The sequence below is a fragment of the Anguilla anguilla genome, chromosome 1 (assembly GCF_013347855.1).
Source record: "Anguilla anguilla isolate fAngAng1 chromosome 1, fAngAng1.pri, whole genome shotgun sequence".
In the NCBI taxonomy this organism is placed as follows: Eukaryota; Metazoa; Chordata; class Actinopteri; order Anguilliformes; family Anguillidae; genus Anguilla; species Anguilla anguilla.
In genome coordinates, this window is record NC_049201.1 from 16,620,448 (window position 1) to 16,640,378 (window position 19,931).

Consider the following 19,931-nt stretch of genomic DNA (forward strand, 5'->3'; position numbering starts at 1 on the left):
CTGTAGGCTGTGCGAATCCGGCGGTTTCTTAAATAATTTCTATGGACTGTACAGAACTGTATAGAAAGAGAAGATTTCAATCCCGTCGGACCGACTTACAAATGTAAAATAGATGCTTCCATCAAAGGTCGCTATTTGAATGCTGAAAAAAGTTACATTTTCGACGCAGGCGCAAAGGAGGTGTTGCCTTTGAGTATTACTTGTAGTTCCACACTAAAGCTATCGCCACTAGTTTAGGACAGTGCAGAGGCAACTGTATCCACATTGTGCGGAATTAAATGGTAGGTGGAGGATTTGTTTTCTAAGGAGTGGTATAAAGGGAACATACCGAATGTGCTCGATATCACTTTGGTCTTGGCCGCTGATTCTTTGGTAACAGGAAGCCTCTACGCAAGAATTTTGTAAGTAGAATGACAAAAAATTCATTTAATTGATTATGTTGCAGTGTGATCGAGACAGATAATAAGTTTACTTTTCACGAATATTTGCGGGAGTTATTCATTCAAATCTGCCTGTCATAGGAAGTCGAGATGGGAGCACTGAGGAATTATGTTTGAATTTGTTTTTAACCAATCAACTCGGTTTGGATCGGTACGCTGCGCTAGTAGGTTAGCCTACTGCAGTTTTTGAGAATGTCAAATTGTTTATAGTAAGCTATTAAAAGAACGGTTTAATGTTTTTAAATCTGTATTTTAAAAAATGTAAAAAAAATAAATAAATACAATGTCACTGTACGATGCAATAACATTCCCGACGCTAGTATCTTAAATTGGTTAGGCTATATGGAGGTCTAGTTACTTTGAAAGTATACATTTATGGCGAGCAGGATCTGTGGCTACTTGATAACAGTACTTAAAGTGCCGTTTACTGTGCAGCGATTGCGTTTGTGTGGATTGTGCTATAGGCACATGGCTTTATAGGACAGGCCACTGAAGTTCAGATTGTTTATTGTGAATTGATGCAACAAACGTTTGTTTGTTTGGTGTTTCGAATGAAAAGTATTAGTGAAAATAAAAATATTTGAAATACAGTATTGTAGTCCGTTTTGTATACGCAGGGCTAGTTTTTGTAGTTGATCTGTCTACGGATCATCTACAAAATGGTGCATAGACAGAATACTATTTTAAATTCTATGTTGGTTTTACTTGCACAGTTCCACAACTTAAATTCTGGTGTCATGCACGTAAGGAGGCACGTAAGGTGAAGTGCCGTCTCTCCACCCTTTGACTAATCAGCTACCTGTGTGTCTTTCTAGTTTGTTTGATCAGAAAATATTTAATTTGACCGCACACCAGAAGCTATTTATAATAATAATAACAATAATAATAATTATTATTATTATTATTATTATGGGTTATCTGATACTGATTTGATAAGATAGTCATTCATGATTGCTAAAATTGTTTAATTGTAATAGACACTGAAATTGGGGTATTCATTTTTATTTGGAGGAGGCACCTGCCTAAGTACTTAAAATCTGTGTTAAAGGAGTCTTATCTGTGCTTCTCAGTCAGTTTGCAGGATAGCCCTGGATGGGTGGGTGATCTGTCCATATGTAGTTCTGACTTTTAAAGTAATCCTATTTATGAAGAAAGAGCAGCAATTATGATATTTGTTGCATTTTAAAAGTGAGGGAGTTTTGTAAGATTCACATTATAATTTACTGAAGCAGATTGATCACTGGCCTTCATCAGACAATTCCAAATCAAGCAGCTGTCTGTCTAGTCCTTGTAGTTAAAAATTAAACTTATGTTAATGTAGATAATAAATAAAATGTAGCCCACATGCAAAAGCAAAAATGCAAATGTATGTAAATAAACTGATGCTGTAGGAGACAATCACAACATGGTAAGCTTGGCGTGCCACTCCAGTATGATTGGGGTCAACTTGGGGACAAGACCCCCATTTTCCCCACTTTTAATTGCAAAGGTCTTTTTTGGTCATGTGATCTTAACCTGGCCTTTCTCACCACAGCTGGTTCTCAAGATGCTGTTTCTGTCTCAATATTTATATGTGCAGCATTCATTGTTTGACCACGTGTGATAGTCATTGTGCCATGTCCTTTTATTTACAGGTAATGTGCAAAGTTGGTTTATCATTGACTGTCATGGTAGCCTGCTACGCACACACTGCTTTTTGTTGAACTGAGCATGTTATCATTTCTTGATTTACATCAATGTAGAGCCCACAGGGAAATTTGTACTTCTTTTGCTTGTTATATTACAGCTTTCTGATGTCGATTTCTGTGTGTAGAGAAGAGAAGAGCTGAGTAGTTTGGACTTGCCAGGAGTGCGTCAGTTCTACCTGCATGGACAGGGAGTGCTCTGACGATGTCATTGTTCTGGGTGCTGGAATGCATGACAAAGACAAGCGGGTCTATTACTCAGTCACCTCGTTTCAATACTTACAATGCAGAACAAAGGGGATTACTTCCAACAATGGTGACTTTTAACAGGTTTCATCCTTTGAGTTCTTTTTTTAAGGAGACCTCTAAAAAGCGCCCTGTTGTGCCCCCATCGTGCCAGGAAGTGAAGCCCTGCCATTCTGAAGATTTTCACGCAGATAGGATGGAGGGTTGGGCCTTTCCTGGATTGGTGGCGGCTCCGATGAAAACGGTCTCTGCTGCTGTAGACAGAATAAAATTTGAGAACATGTAGGTTGTTTAGTGTTAGGCACCTTCTCAATTTAGCATGTTACGTAAGTGTACAGTTGTGCTTACTCAATATCAGTCTTTGGCAAAGTCATGCATTGGATACAGACGGTGTTTTCCCTTGTAAAGTGCGTTTACCTCATAATTAGCTTATTGGCATGTCTCTTGTGCAACTAGAGATGAGCGGTTATTGTATAGGCCAGGTGTGGCAAACGGAAGCACCGTATCTCATCTAGACTTTATTGTCATACGTTTGTCGACAGGTGATCCTTGGCAGGAGGAGTCTAGGTACTGATATGAGTCACCGATTGACCAGTTGTCTGCATAGGAAGGTTTTACAGTTTGTGTTGGTGGGGGTGGGGGGTGGGAGGGGATTATTGCCTCATTCTGTTGAACTTTGGTCCGATACTTTGATGTGCAGGACAAAACGGGAAAAAAAACTGTTATAGACGGGGACAATATTTGCTTAAAATTGCCAGGGTTCTGCAGTGATCTAAGTGCAAAGACATGTTCCCATCTAACTTAACTGATTTAGCCCCTCTCTGAAAATAAAAAGGATTGGCAGCAGGATTCTCACTCTTTCCATTGCCAGTTCATGAGAACCACGCAGCACTCTTTGACAGTAAAGGAGAGTTCATGGGTGCTTCAGGCTGTATATAGAAAGCTGTAGGAATTTTCCCATCAGCAATTAATTGAATGGAACAAGGACTGTTGGAAAGATACCAGTCTCCAGCAACATTAACCTCTCTTTTCTTTTACTGTTGAGCTCCTGTGATGGCTGGTGCATTTAGGCTTAATGGACAGCCCACCTCTAGTACTGGCTGAGAGGGTAGGTCAGTGCGGTTTTGGGAAGTGCCGAACAATGAATTCTCTCTGTCAGAGCACCGCTGCTGTGTGGCTCAGTGCCACGGGCACGCCCAGTTCCTCTTCGGGCTGGCCTCCCCTGTCGTGCCCAACACACTGGGGTGCTCCAGCACACTCACTGTTTCCTGATTGACTGTGGATAAGGGTGGGCAGAGTGGCCCGAGCGAATGCTTCTTATCTCGTTCATAAGGACGCAGGCTGTGATATCAGAAAATGGAAACTGAGATATCTCCACACACTGGCTCCGATGATTTGACTATGCAATGAAGGTTCTTTGTAAATATCGGTGCAGAAAACATGAGCTGTCATGTGAGCTGGTCATTCAGCAGATCTGAAGAGGAAGTGGTGGGTTCAAAGTGCAGTGGAGCTTGCTGTTCAGGAGAACGCATTTGTGGTTTTCATGCTGCAGAACTCAAAAAATATTGTCTGGAGGTTCTAATCTACAACCTTAAATGGTTTATCCCTGGTTTTCAGATATGCGCATGCCCTGACCTTGTGGTGAACTTAAGTAGAGAATTGAGGACTTCAAGGGTTAATGGAACTCTTGAAGTCATTATTCTATGCACAGCTATTCGGACAATTTATGATATTCGACTAAAAATTTGGAAAGCTGTCCATAGCAAAACAACTGGCCTGGGTGTAATATTTTATCAACTATTTGATGCTTCTCCATAAAGTCCCACAGTGGCCAGCACATATCCAGTCTAAGTTTTAAAAGAATGGTTTACCTTCTAAAGACATAGTGTATGCATTTGATTGGCTCAATCAACAGTTTTTCTGAGTGAGGTAGGATATTTTGGATACCTACTGCAGTTTCTAATGACATGTGGGACATTTGCGCGTTTCTGCTTTAAAGCAAGAAAGCACAATTCAAACTCCGAAGACACTTTTACTGCAGTTACGTTTCCTGCCATTAGAAAGCTTAACAGATGTCTTTCATCATGCACACACACACACAAAAAAGACATTTTGGGCCAAAAACATATACTTAAAATTTATATAATATCAAAAAAGCCCTGGAAGTGAGCTATACTCTTTAAGAATAGTCAAGCCCTCCCCCCCTAGTTTGGAAGACCTGCAAATTCTTCAGTAAGACATACGAGGCAGTGTTACACTGACAAATTTTATGGTAAACTTAGAAGTTAAACAAAAAACATTATCTGTCAAGTGCCGTTCTCAGTGCGTTTGAACAGGCTGGATCTCTGAGGGACATCCTGGTATCACTGTAGTGCTAATGGGGCCGTAAAACCCCACAGGCAGGGCACTTTGTGTAGGGTAGCAGCTTGCTCTTACTGGGCCAGTTACCTCTGTGCTGCTGCATACAGCGTGTCAGATGTGTGAAGAGTGTACGGCTTTGAAACGGGACACACTGGCAACATGCCGCACAATGCCAGGAATTCTACGGTTTACGGCGGCAGGCATGTGTGAAGCTGAATGTTAAGGATTGCGGTTAGGCGTGCAGTCACTGTGGCTTTGAGATGCTATTCCCGCCAGATTACTGACCTTGTCATTGCAAGGCTCAGTCGTTTCGTTGCAGAGGAAGAGCAACCTTGGTCTCTTTTTTTTCTTGTAAAGCAATGCGCTGATGTGTGGGTCATTTTTCTCCTCAGCTGCTCTACTTGAATAACCACATAACCCAATGTCATTTAACCCCTATAATCTGGTTGTTCATGTTTCCAGAAAAAATGTCTGTCAGGAGGCACTACATATGTCACATGGGCACATTCTTTTCTTTGCAGCCTGTTTTTATTTTCTTGCTGTTATGTGGCGTGCAATTTAAGCTCGGCAAGAATCTTACTTCCTTCTGTACTGCTTATAAAGTGTCTCCCTGTGTTGGCACACTTGCGCTTGTGCAGGGTCTACATGTGTCTCAGCTCGGGTATACTAACATACCCGAGGATGATTTTTTCATTTAAATTTCAGGCTGCAAAACTTGAAGCTCCTAAGCTATTTATCCAAGGTAGCTGGCTAAAATGGAGCCCCCTCTTCCCACAAAGCACTGTGTTAAAACCAAGCACAGGACTGACTCCACAGGATCCAGCCATCCTGGGCAGAAAGGCAGAAGGCCACACTGATCGCTTGGAATACAAAATTTAACATAACATAATTCCACCAGGAAAGAGTTTCTTTTTTTTTTTTTTTGCCTAGCTCATGTGGCTCACACTTCGCAAGTTATCCATCAGGACAATTATTTGCTGGAGTCATTCAGATTAAGTTCTTTGCACAAATGCCCTACCTGGCAATTGACCTTGAAACCTCTCTAACCACTATCCAACACTACAACCGGTAATTCTAATGGTAATGATGTAGTTGTATTTATATGTCAATTGTTGACAGACACCCTTGTCCTTGGTGGTTAGTGGTGCTTACAGTTGCATACAACCCATGACACGGGTAGACCTTTACTATAGCAATCAAGATAAAGTGCCTTGTTGTGGTCACACGAGTATTGAATATGCACTATGGGATCTGCTTGCCTTTTGTAATTATTCAAGATTATGTAGCCTAGTCAACCAGTAGTCTAGTCAACCACATTAGTCTACACTAACTGTACACTGTCCAGCACCTCACAAAAGATAAGAAAGGGTAGTCACCCATGAAATGGCTGAAAGAACTGTTATCCCAGTGGCAGGCAGGGAGTTAGGAATGCGATGACCTATATTGATTATTGATCAAAGGGGCTTTTCAAAGCTTTCTATCTAGCTTTGAACAGCTATCACTCGGACTAGAATTGCCTCTGAACTCCCACGGCCTGTCTTTATCCCACAGGAATCAAATGATACGTTGACCTAATCATGATAAAAAGCTGAAGCTAAGCTGCATGTGTGGCACTCAGAAGTTCTCCAGCACTTTATTTTAATGCCCTCCTCCACAGGAAACAAATAAGTGAAATTAAGTCCACCACCCCCCCCCCCCTCCAAGCCTCATTGGACTTGTATTTCAAGGGAAGCATGGAATTCCCAGCGTATTTGGTAACCAGCAGAGGATGTGTTTATTAGCCAATTGGACTGCGGTGGGTCGTACGTGCCCCGCTAGAGCACCAAGGCGGTTTATCTTTGCCGGGCTCCTTAAATGCTCACAAGGGTGGCAGGCTTATCCAGATTGCATTGGGACACTTTGAATTGTGCAGTGATTACAAAGCAGTGGATTGGATTAAAGAATGGAACGTAAATAACGAAGTGGATGCCATTTAGAATTTTGTTTCTGTTGGGGTTTTGTGTTACAAATTAAATGTCAGGAGGTGAGCACTGGAAAAAAAAAATCTATATTAGGGCAATTTTCTTAGTCGGACACAGTTGTGAGCCCACATTAGATTACTGTCTTTCCTTCGTATCAACAGGTGGTTACATTCCCATTTATGTTTCTGTATATGTTTGTATTTAAATTGTCTGCTGATATTGTTTGGTATGGTAGCACATACAAGCTTCTAATGTTTATTAACACATAAAACTGTTGGATGAAGCGGAATTACATAGAGTTCTAGAGAGTCCTTCCAAACTCTCTGTACCCTCTTATGAATGTAGCCACTCTGAAAAATAGTGTTCCCCCACTCAGGAAAGCCTAGAATGGGGAAAAAGGCCAGTAGGCCAGCCTTGTTGTGTTTTTAGGGATTTGTTCTGCCTTCCCAAGGCTGAGCAAATAGTTCTCTCCTGCGAATTGCGTCATGGCTGCAGCACAGGCAGAGTGACGTGGGAAAGAGAGCGGTTGGTTAGTGCTGGTGAGAGTGTGTGTTTGCTGGAGAGCCAGAGGGGGCTAAGGAAGAGGTCAGGCAAAATACACAGGACCTGTACCATTGAAATAATGAGACTTTGTCTCGGCCTGCAGCCGAATAGACTCCATACATGCATGTTTGCCTTTTTTTTCTGTGATACAAACATCATGACACTGCTCCAAGGAAGGCCTCTTATTGGTTGATGGCATCCTAGAAGACTTGTATTGTACTACCAGAATCCCCTGGGCCTTAGTTGGGCTGATGCTTTTTGGATGAGGTTTTGTGTTTCCTCTCTGGCAGGAAGGCTGTGAGACCAAGGGGTGGGCTCTGCCCAGAAATACTATTTTTAGCTGATTCCCAACACTTCATTAGTTTGCCTCCCACTTGGAAAGTCTGCTAGTTTGGTAGATTGCTTTCCGGAGTCAGATTTGAAGATACTTCTAGCATTAAAAGTAGTGGGAATTATGAAAGTCTCTTCTGATATGTCTCCACTCTTGTAGCTGACTTTCATCTGGGGATTTTGAGTAGGAGTCAAGGTATAATTACGCTCTGAATCCAAGTCATTTTCCACTACCGATGATCTTGCTGTCCTGTATATGGCTGAGTGTCTATGTTGCAACTCAGCAATAATTGGAAAATCCCAAAATGTCCTCCGATCACTTAAAAGACGAAACACCTGGTTGCAGACATGACAGCAATTTAGTGTTGTTGAAAGAGATTGGTGTATTACATTGCAGTGCCACAGGCAACAGCATGTCCATTCATGTTTTCTACTGTTTCACACTCCCGTTCATCTTTAATCCCAATTTAGCTGGTCTTTGAGGGGAACAACCTACTTATACAGTATTCTTAAAGGCCTTGCTTGGAGATGCGTTTTTCACTGTTGTGGAAAAGTTCCTCTTCTCCCCAAGTATTTGTAGAGCTGTATGCTATTTTATAGACTCTGAGCCATGCATGAAATGTGTGAGAGTGACGGTTGGTAATTTCTCTAGCATGCCCCTCTCGTGATGTCATTTCCTGCTAGCCAGTTTCACCGTCTGTGACCCCATCGGGCCTCTCTGGAGGCAGAGAGGTTTATCTGGACCTCCCCACAGCATTGTTGCTCTCTTTCTGCACTTTTGCCTTTTCAGGATCACCTCAGAGTGCCACAGTACTCAAGTCTTTTTTTTTTCTCCAAGATGATCATCTTTCCACAAGGAACCCCTTGTGGAAAATAATGTGAAATTCTTTTTTTCAGGTAGGCCCCCTGAAACAGTGAACCACTTCAACTGGCTCCTCTCCATGCAAAGGAGCAGTGGCTCTATTCTGAGATCTTTCGTTCACAACCCAATGAAACGAAGATTGACTGGTAAATTGAGAGCTTTGCCTCATGGCTGAGCTCCATCTTCACCACTACAATCTAATACAATGCCCACGACAATGTGGCTGCTGCACCCAACCAGTGCTCAGACCCACAATCCCTTCTACCCTCATTCGTGAATTAGTCCCCAAGATACTTTTCCAACTGTTCCACTTGGGGCAGTTGCTCCCCTCTCGTCTGAAGGGAACAAGCCATCTTTTCCTGGGAACATGGCCTTAGACTTGGAGGTGCTGCTTCTCATCCCAGCCATGTCTCACTTGGCTGCAAATCGTTGTAATGTGCATCAGAGGCCACAGTGCAATGAGGTCAAAAGGTTGACATCTGAAGTGTGCCCAGTTTGGGGACAAGCCCATTTAGCTTCAGTAATTAGACATGAGAAGGCTGCAGGGTGGTATGCAGTTTTAAATCTTTTAAAACATCTGTTCTGATAGCATTTTGTCTTTTGATACAGAAGCTTACTCACCCCGGGCCTGAGCTCCTTGCTGCTCATTATCCAATGGTCTATGTGGCTCACACAGCTGTTAGCCTTCTGTGTGCACTCAATGAAGCAAGCACTTTTTGGCAACCTTGCAGCTGAAAAGTGAGGAGATTAAAGAAATGCTATCTTCAGCTTAGAGAAAAAACAGAAGAGAGAAAGATGAAGCATCTAATTACCATTTTTTGGAGTAAATTCCATAATCTCTTTTTTTTCCAGAAGCAATTTGCTGGCATCTGTGTCCAATTAAGAGACTAATCTTCAGCCCCTCATGCTAGGAGGTCAAATTTGGGATAACACACTTATAAACTGTGGGAATAAATGCTCTCCGAATGCATGGACCTGGATCTGTGTCCATTACAGATGTTTGACAGTCGTGTTTGCTCAGGTCAACAGACCTCTTTTTGCCTGCATGCTCCCCTTTAGTCACGTCTAGGATGTCTTTTTTGTTTCAGCTAATTAGATGGTTTGGCTTTTAGCTTTGGAAGAAGGCATTGAGTGTGTGCTAGTCTATTTTTCTCCTGTTTCATCCTTGCGAATAGCCAGCCAGTATTGAGTATTGCTGTATATTCTATCATAGGGAACTTGTACTGTAGATAACGTTGATTAAACATGGATTCAGAGCCATATTTGGGTGATGTATGGAGAGCAGAAAGTGGTTGTAGTTTACTGCTTACCTTTGCCTTATCTTCTGTAAGTGTCTTACTTGCTGATTCTTTTGTGCTGTGACATTTCTAACTGCAAAGTCAAAGTGGTTCTGTGTCAGCTGTTTACACATACAGGCTCAGAAATAAAAACAAATGTCAAAAACAGATAAATGTGTATCTGTCTTTGGAACACCTTTACCTATAGATAAACACATAGTAGACACAGATACCGCATAGGAGACACACATATCTATGAATTGCGCTGCGGACTTAGACTTTGTCTATTTGAGCTTTGTGTGTGTTTTGGGGGTGGGGTGTTGACACAGGAAGAGCAGTTTGGGAGCCACACCAGTCTAGCCTGCATGCTCTGGCAGTCCTTCTCCACGGATAGTTGTTACCTATTTGGGGGAGGAATGCAGAGCCTCACTGTACTTTTGAATTTATATTTATATTTATATTTACTTGTTTGTGTAATGAGAAAGGTTCCACTTTGTTTTGTGTTTTTTGCTTTAAGATCATGAAAGGTAGTAGCCACTGTATATTTTTACTTTGATGTGTCAGAATCTTGTTGGATAGCAACTACACAATGCTTGCATCTGCGTGTCACACATGATGATTCCGGAGCAGGTGATGGATGCAGAGGGGAAGTGCATTTCTGGACTAAAAGCATTTGCCTGATGCTGATGTTGTGACCTGGAGGTGCTATAATGCATATTGTGTGTGCAGTGCATTGTGAGACGGAGCCATTGGCTAGCGAGCTGCAGAGTAGCCTGGCAGAATGAAGCCTTTTGTATCACGGCTGTGTGCGGTCATGGGACCAGGAGTGGGCGGCTCGGACATGTTTGTTTATTGTGGCTGCCCAGTCATGTCACTCGGTCCCTGTCTTTTTCCGCTTGGGAATGGCGTGCTGGTTGCCTGCTCTGAAAAGGGTACAGTGATACCTCCCATTTCTTCATCATTTGGTCACACGATAAAAGTTGACCACTATGCCCAAATTGAAATTTAAAGTGTGCTTTTAGTATCAGTGATGACAGATGATCGGAAAATCTTTAACACTCAACTGTGCACTATATTTTCATCCTGCATTTTACTTTGTGGTCTGTGATCCCGTGTATTTCAGCTTATAAACCCCCGTGGCAGATTTGGGTAAGCAGGTCTGGCTGTCCGCATGGGGCATTGGCCAGCAGTGGAGGGCAATTGGAACAATGCTGAGCTTAATCCTGAAAGAATTCCTGTAGCTCTGACCTTCACAAAGCAAGATATGCAAGTCTAAAAGGCTGGCCAGTAATCGCAGGAGGCCAGTTTTCAGGTTCAGTCATCTGTGCTAATTCAGTTAAGGAAAAAAAATGCATACAGAGCTACACCCTAATTAACTCCACTGTGTGAGCCTAACAGTCGAATGTGTACCACTGCCACACCTCTTACTTTTCATTCAGGGAGTATGGCTTTACAGAGAAATCTAGTGTCTTTGAGTTAGCTCCCAAACTTTTGAACTCTGGCAAATGTGCACAGGTAAGGGGCTGCAGAATTCACTGGCCTGATAAAATATGCAGATTTGGGCCACGGGTGTTCCTGCAAACCTGGAGGAAGTCCTATCTTTTTTTCAAAGGAGTGTGGGTTATTATGGTTGAGTTTTGGTTGAGCTACATCAGTGCAGTATCACATGCCCAAAGCTCGCCGTGTCTTCTTCAGGCCCCGGTGTCCTGAGGGTTCTGATCGCGGCCCTGGTGTGACGCGGCAGGCCCAGCTGTTCTTCACAGCTGTGAGGCCAGCGTAAGAGCTGGGGGCCGAGGACACACAGGCCTGTTCAGCCTCAGCCTGAAGGCCGTATGTTAGCGAGTGCCTGGCACAAGCTAACACCAAACACTGAGTGGCTCTGTGCTGCGGAATGGGAAGAATTTCCCTTCCCCGCTGATAAGACAGAAGCGTGTGCGCATCCATTTAGAATCGATCCATTCAGTGCAGGCCGGTGTGTAAAGGGAAGCATGGTTCATGCGAATTTTAATAATAAAATTTGGTTTTGCTACAGTGAAAGAGCAGTGTTGTTCCTAAACATGTACTTGGAAATTATTATGTTCTTTGTGGCAAAGGGATGTAAAACAGTGGTTTTCAGGTCTAAGAAGCTGTCTGAGACAAGTGAACTGTTGCAGTAAAGCTCCAAGGCTGAGACTAAGTTTTCTGTTACTTACATAACAAAAGCTCTGACAACTGGATTAGCAAGTGCAGATAGGCAGATTTATGATTCCAGTACCTTTCCTGCTAAAATGCAATAGATCACTGCTAGCCACTCTTCCTGCAGTGGTAGTGACATCTGCAGGAAGGTGGTGGTACTGCGGTCTGATGTTACATTCAGGCAGATATTGAGACTGTATATTTTGCTTCTTCATCAAGCGTCGGGTTAGTATCAGCCAAGAACACTGAATATTTTTGAATGACATTATAGGTCTATAGATGGTCCTCAATCATTTGTTGGGAATGGACCTAGAGGTTTACATGGATAATTGAGAACTGTGTAATTCTTTAAAACTTGTTGGCGTTTAGTAATTTAGGTATAGTGTTGTCTAATTTACAATGGCAGTATAGCATAGAACGACATCTGTGTGAAAGAGGGAATGGGAAATAATTTGTGTTGTGACCACAATGTTGTTGGTTTGAACCAGGAGTCAGACAGATAAAGGTGTTGTAGGCTTCAGGATAACATCCTGGATAACATCTGCTAAGCTAATTTGGCTGATTGTAAATTCAGCTCAAGGCTTTTACAACAGTGACTTTTCTGGTACTGGAAACTGCAACCTTTGGTTCCCCAGCCCATTTTCCAGGTTACACAGATGCTGCTCCCTCTATCAGTTTTGTACGTTTGAAAGAGCGGATGTGGCATGTACAGGTTGTTTGGTGATATTTTTTCAGTCATTAGGTGTGTTCAGCATGGGTTTTTTTTTTTCTAGATCAGGGTTTTAAAACAGCATTAATACTGGTAACTTTGAGGACAACATTACTGTCAAATGTTCTGACCTTCAGACTTCCTGGCCGCCTACCAGCGGATTTGGGTTGACGACCTTCGGACTCAGTGGAGGATGACTGCTGTCCTCTCTGTGAGTTCAGCAAGGGGTCCGCTTGCGTCAAGCTGCCACCCGCTAGATCGGTTAATGACAGCGATGCGAGAGAGAGAGAGAGATGAAAGAGGAAACGAGGAGGGGAAAATGTGCCACTGTCTGATTTCTGGCTCTGGCCTCTCTGAGGTTATCGGAGGAGAAAATGACTGAAAGAAAAACAAAATACATCAGCTGAGAGAGTGAGTGTCCTACCCCCTCCTCTGGGAGTGTGTGCAGACTGCAGTTCTCATGCAGGTTGTTGCCATTCAGGAAGAGAATTGGAGCTCATATTCAGCATGTCAGGAAGAGCCCCGGAGTGGCTTCTCCCATCACTGAGAAAATCCATGGGAACTATGTTTGATGAGGTTTGAATTTTTAGTATGCCATTAATACCGCATTACAATAAGATGGATATGATCCACTGTTGAGTTTGAGCCAAAATATACACACACCATTAACTTCAGGACCTTTTCATGGGGGGCTGGGTGCAGAGACGGGAGTTACTGTCCAGTGCATAGCATTTTGATGCATTCTTACAGGAAGCAGGCTAGTGTGCTTGGAGGAAACTGCATACTGCAGCTCCCTCGCACTATGCTAACCTACATGTAGTAACCCGGGCATGGTCCACACTGCTATGCATTGATAGCGCTACTTCAATCGCCGTTAGCACGTGATTTCATCAGGCATCTGCCCGGTGTAAGAGGGAAAATGAATGCATCCACGGATGTGCACTTTTCCTTTGAAGCGGTGCAGCAGGCTCTGTTCTTGTGAGCAGGCCGTGTCTGTGGGAACATCTGACTGAAGAATGCCTGAGTGAAGAAATCCCCCACAATGCCAAGGGAGAGAGGGCCGTGTGACAGGAAGTAGCCGCTTAACTCCTGGAGGCATCCAGGATGCAGTGTGTGATTTCTGCATGATTGACAGGGTCATCTGAGTGAAAGAGGAAGAGGAGCCACAGACAGACAAACTTTCAGAGATGGCTGGAAAAAAAATAATAAAATAAAATAAAGCACCTGCGGGCTGAGGTTGAGAAAGAAATTCATTTTCAACCAAGAAAAAATGACTGGATTTAATAATTAGCCAATTTTGTTCGACTGTCCAATACTGTGGAACCGAATGCTCTTTAAATATCTTTAATCCAAATACAATTTTTCTATTTTTGTGTTGAGTAATGGGAGGGATGGATAAATATTGTATTTTATGGTTCTTGGATATTTGTTGCTTCCTTTCACATTTTGGAGTTAGGTGGCTGTGGCAGAAAAATGTGCGTGTGTGTGTGTTTTGTTTGTGCGCATGTGCAACCAGCATGTGTGACGCAGTGTCTACCATGTGTGTTCATGACAGGAGGGGGACTCTTTGTGTCTGGGTGACTCTTGGTGTGTGTTGGCTCCATTAACACCCCTCCTGCAGATGTTACACCAAACACTGGATGCATCTCGGGAATAACAGGGACTGCACTTCTGCAGACAACTGGTTTATTCCCCACCTCACTGATTCCCATCAGAACACTGGGAAAAGTCCCAGACTTTGGCGAATTATTTGCAGTCTGATCCTGTCAATCATTAGGTCCTCCCACATTCTCCCGTTTGATATGCATACTAATATATAAGGTGCAAAGTTTATTTAGGTAATGTATAAGAAAAGTGGCAAAAGTGGTAGGTTATCTGATTGATTTTGGCCATTCATGTATTCATATTTATGTTATTGTCTAAGAATTAAATATATCTATAGGCTAATTATGGCATGATGGCAGGAAATGAGAGAATCCGAAAAGTTCCCTCAATCTATTGTGCAGTTTCCACACTTTGTCTGTATACTCCCAAAACACCTGCTCGGTGTGGGGAATGTTTCCATATCCTTGTTTCTGTGGTTTTCTATCCCCTATAAATCACTCACAGGAGTAATTGCTTGGTATAAAAATGGCCAGCTGTAAAAACAAGGCTAGGCTCCACATCTTTTCCAGGTGACAAACTACTAATAAAGTGCATGACCTTAAAAACAAGGTGGAAATTGAAATCACATGGTAAGGCTCCCTATGGGGTTCCCATCATTAGGTATCCCTGAAATCCAATCAGACAGCAGATATTAACTTCCTTTTTTCCTTAGTACAGTATGCAGTGCTGTAGTCTGCAGTGCATTCTGGGATTAATGAGTCAACTGCTGGAAATCGTGTGTGCTGGAGTCTGAGATACAGCAAGCAACAGTCTTGGTGTTGAGGCATTGTGATTCATTCATCTTCCTCATGGTCCTTACCCTCCCTCTTCCTTATTTGTATCTCTGCAGTTCCTTGAGGGCCCAGTGCCATGCCAGAAGGATCTCACAGCACTCCATATGAGGTCCCAATGGGTGAAGGTAAGACATGTCATCTCCTTTACTCACAGTTGCAAGAGGTGCTTTATTATAGTGTGTTTTTCAGCTGGTGTGCTTTCGTATGCATCTTCGGTGAATGTCATTTTTCTTGAGCATATTCTTTCGAATTGACACTCCGTTGGTGTGCTCACTGATCAACCTTACATAATTCATTTCATGATACACCTTTAGTAAGTTTGTTGAATGGCCTTGTGCATGTGTGCTTTTTCCTAGATTTTATGCAGAACCAGCCTGTGCGTTCACATCTTTCCCTTTTTTGGTTTAAATTTTTGCCTAAGTGCAGATTTGTATAGTGTCACTCAGTAACACGGCTGACCACATCCTCTGGATTCATAGGTTTTGTAAATTTTTTAATGACATATCAGAAAACATATGGGGCGTCGAAAAAATGGAGCGCACAGCCAGCCAAATGTCTGCCAACTGTAGCCGGGCTGAGAGGGGCTTTGTCTTGGTGCTGTGTCTCTCCTGGCAACCCTCTGCATCGCCCCGTTTGCACAGCTGAAACCTTTTACTGCATAAACCCAGACGAGCGCTGGAATGTTTCTGAATCAAGGACAATTAGCCGAAACCGTGCAGCCGGTTCAGCTGCCCGGAGCGTATAGAGAAGGAACGGCTCCCTCCTTCTTTTTTCCCTTCTTCTCATCCTGTGTGTGGAAACGTCTTAATCAGGGGTAATTTTTTTTTTTACGAGCGTAAGATAAATGTCACTGTCGAGGCGAAGCTCCTGAGCCGCGAGACGCTGGCGCACAGTGGCTCTTTGTAACGGCCGCGTCTGTGCAGCTCCCCCGCTGGCTGGCGGGCGTGCTTAGCGCTGAGCTAACGCTCTGGCTCGAGCGCTGCCGGCGTGTGTCAATGGCTCCTTTTCTCTGCCGCGGCCGTCGCTCCGCCACCGCTGCCAAAAGGGGCCCGCACCCGGGCGCCGCTGTCGCCCACGGGTGGGCGGGTCCCAAAGCGTCCCGCATCCCGCTTCTTTCTCGGGCTGTAGGACGCAGGCTTCCCTTCGCTCCAGTTGGCGCCAAACCCCCAAAAGCCGAACCGCGTCCTTTAACCCGCGGATAAACGTTGAGTCTGTAGACTGGCTCGAAGAAAGGGGCGAAGTCGAAAGCCTCTCCGCGCTTGACCCCCGTGTCCCGGAGCCGTTGGAGCCCGGGGGGAAAGGACAGGCTGAGCTGCAGCTGTGAGGAGGGACCGTTGGTTTGGGGTGAAGAGACAGGAGGAATGCGTGCGTTAAAGGGCCCCGCCGCCCTGTGTTAAGGTAAACAAAGCCCACGTTAAAGCCGCATTCCAACGCAAATTCACCTCTGGGGGCTAATATATGCGAATTCGTCTGAGGAGCACGTGTCAGGATTTCACTACTGCGTGGAAGAGCTGGGAAATCTGTTCTGAATGTGTGTGTAGCTGTGCTCAGGTCAGTAATGAAGGTGGTAGATCTGTTTCTATTGTGGTTCTTGGTTTCTGTGGTGTGTGTGTGTGTGTGTGTGTGTGTGTGATTTGTAATTGAGCAGACCACGTGATCTGGCGATGAAACAAAATTCAAAGTATTTTGATAAACTATTTCACAATACACTCATTTTGTCTCCCACACCCCATTTTTGGCAGCAAACATTTTATCTGTAGCCCAAAAGGAAGTACAGAACATGCTTGATTTCACTGTATATTAGTCAGTATTTTTCTCCTGTTTGTTAAGTTTGTTTTCTCTGTCAGCCATTGAACTGAGGAAACTTAGGATGTTTGTTCCTCTCTTTTTAACACCATGGGAATGGCACAGTTAAACTCAGTAAAGCCCTGTAACATCACTGTGCAGATGTTGCAGGTCCTACAGAAAATTACTAATACAAAATGCAAAAGGAGCTGGAGTCCTCTGGACTACTTTACCCAGGTGAACTATGGAACGTAGCTTTGAGATGGAGGGTGAAAGTGAGTTCTCAGACAGGAAGAGGATGCTGCATTCACTGATGGACACCGGCTCTTCCATACTATTAGAAATCTGCTATCAAAAGAAAAGTGGTGAGCTTAGCATGGATGTACACTTTCTTAAGTTTTAACTCTGCCTGAACTGCTTTGTCTGGCAGAAGAAACTGCAAGCTGAATACTTTTTTTGAGTATTTTGTATGTTAGTACTTGCTAGTGTCGTTCATTTTGGCCTTGTTAGACCAGCACACTGTGTGCATGATGTGTGATGCAGTCACTCATAATGTTTCCACTACATGAGTCATTTCCTTTCTGTCCCTCAGGAACCACTTCTTTTTCTGTCGACCTCTGTCCATATAAAACTGGTCAGACCATTCCGTGCCAAAGAAAATATACCGTCATATTTATAGCTTTTTATTGCACCTGCTCCACCACACATTTCACCATAAAACCATGCTTATTTCATTCTTAATGGCGTTACTGCATTTTACTGTAGCACTTGTGTTCCATTGCATACGGTCATTTGCTATAGAATTTTCAGAGAAGAGTTAATGTTTTGGTAGGTTATTAAATAATTGTATCAGAGGTGATGCCAGATGTGAACCAGATGACCTGTCTCCCATTCAGAATTTTCCACATTAAAATCTCTCATTTAAATCAGCAAAAAAAAAAAGTCTGTTGCGACAAACATTCGCTGCTGGTTGGCGAGAGAGATATCACATCGCTGAACTCTTCCGGGAGTCGCTGAGGTGGGACGTGATTAATCTCTGTTTGTTATCGCACTTCCTCCCCACTGTACCGAAGCAACAGCACTCCCCCGTGTGAGTGTGTCACGGGGGCGCGACGCCACGGCAGTGTGTTAACGGAGCAGACGCCTCACCACGGCCTTACAGCACTGTGATAAAGTTAACAGTGAGCAATCAGTGATCACTCCCATCCAACAGGTGGCCTGGGTTAGAGCTGGAGATTTGAAAATGCTCAGCTCACAGGAGGACTATGTGGGGAGGGGGGGTAGGGGGGGTGGGGTTAGGAGGGGCTCGGGACTTGTGAAAAGTGAAAAGCCTGGCTGTTCAGGGTACCCTGTCTTCAAGTCTTCCTGCACTAAAATTAATTGGAATAATCTGGCCCATTGAATCCCAAGTGTAGCTTGTCGACATCAAAGGTCATCTCAGCATGGACTGTTCCGGATTTAGTTTGGGGCCTCCTTCTACAGACCTGGAATTAACAAAGCCTCAACAGGGAAAATTTAGCCATGGAAACACATTGTTCTTTTCCCTCTATTGTTAGTACACCAGTATTGATTGCAGACCAAGGTGACTCTTTTTATACTAAAATAGACAAAGGGGGCCTACAGACACTTCAGGGGAGGTTTTTTTTTTGAAAATCTCATTATATTCAGGCCTGACAGGATGTGACCATATGCTTGACCTATTAATGACTCCATTCGAAGTTTGAGACCAAGAATATAATCTACAATTTTTGAGTCAATGCTTATATTGTGACGGTCAGTAGCCTAATACCGTGGAAGCAGATTTAAACTTCCGTGTGAAATGTAAACCCATTTAGTCACTCAGCCACACTAAACTGCTGCTTTAGTTTTGCCTATGAGTCTGCGCATGGTTTTACCCGCAAGAGAAGGTTGCATGTGCAAACCCATGCCTGTATGTGACAGTGCTGGGGACAGACCCTGGACTTCACTGCTGTTGTTCTTGTCTGCGGAGGTGTGTCATCATCAGTTAAAGCACCAGACTGCTTTAGACTATCAAAGCTTCAGCAGGGGCACACGGCTCGCTTGATCTGAGGGAGAGCTCAGAATAATAATACGTGTCAAGGAGTCTGTACTCCGGCGCACTTTCAGCGCCGTATCTGATGGCCTATCACCCCTGTGTTTTGTTCAGGTCTACAGTCACCTTTGACCTCTGACTGGAGCTTTGGAATTTCCACGGGGCGGGGCTGGGAAATACAGAGGTGCGTTTGATTTGACGACCATTAGGTCAGAAAAGTTCACTCGGTGTCTTTGTTTTCCTTCGGCTTCAGCGGTTTTCATCTGCCTCGGCTGTTTCAGCGTTTCACAGCCTCAGGAGGGTGGAAGCTGCTCTGTAATGTAACTGCTGAGAGGTGTACCGCACCGCGCTCAACAGGTAATCTGCTTAATTACAGAGTAGCCACGTTAAAAACTTTAATTACTGGGTCTAGACTGCTGCGTGAGGAAAACGTAGCGTGTACAAGATGTACGAGAGCGTCATCTGTGCTGTCACGGAACAGAAAAAAAAGACCAAAGGTACAAATATGTTGTCCCCGGGTAAACACTGTGCGTTACTACAGGGATTGGAAAAATACTCATTATTTCATTACAGTTTACAGGTAATTACTCTTGACACATGCAGGTCGACTAGCTAAAAGTGCTAGATGGTGGAAATTCCATTAAACATATTTCTGCAAACAAGCCTGAGGCAACATATTGTGTTTAGCACTATGTACAGAATGTGAAAAATTGGGCCAAGTAATTAACGGTAGCTTAAGTATGCGGCTTAGCCAGCCTTTGAGCATGTCTCATAGACTGCGGCAAACTAAGCTATATTAGCCTGCCCCTAACTTTTTCTTGAGGTTTCTTGTAGACATCTAAGGCAAGCACACTTTATTGGAAAACCTCTTGTTCTAGCTGTAGAATTGAAAATGTACAAAAGATCGGGCAGGGAATACATTGGCACCTTGTGAACTGTATGCCAATTGTGAAGCTCAGTAATTTTAATGTCATTATTTTAAAAATTCTGAGTGTCCTTGAAAATGCTGAGAGAGAATAGGATGCACTGTACCCAAATAATAGTTCATGAATAAAGTTTGTAAGTC

At 43.6% G+C, this 19,931-nt stretch overlaps 1 protein-coding gene across 4 annotated transcripts in view; it reads left to right on the forward strand.

The window, feature by feature from the left end:
- Positions 1 to 19,931, forward strand: part of LOC118234899 (pleckstrin homology domain-containing family G member 3) — a 69,995-nt gene continuing 50,064 nt past the window's right edge. The window contains exons 1-2 of one of the 4 annotated variants that reach the window (XM_035431777.1): positions 1 to 281; positions 15,084 to 15,152. In XM_035431777.1, the coding sequence (XP_035287668.1) occupies positions 15,104 to 15,152 (49 nt within the window). In that variant the 5' untranslated portion in view covers positions 1 to 281; positions 15,084 to 15,103. Of the gene's footprint in view, positions 402 to 15,083; positions 15,153 to 16,238; positions 16,426 to 16,555; positions 16,579 to 19,931 lie in introns of those variants that run through there. The other 3 variants (XM_035431768.1, XM_035431785.1, XM_035431796.1) reach the window with 3 other exon arrangements.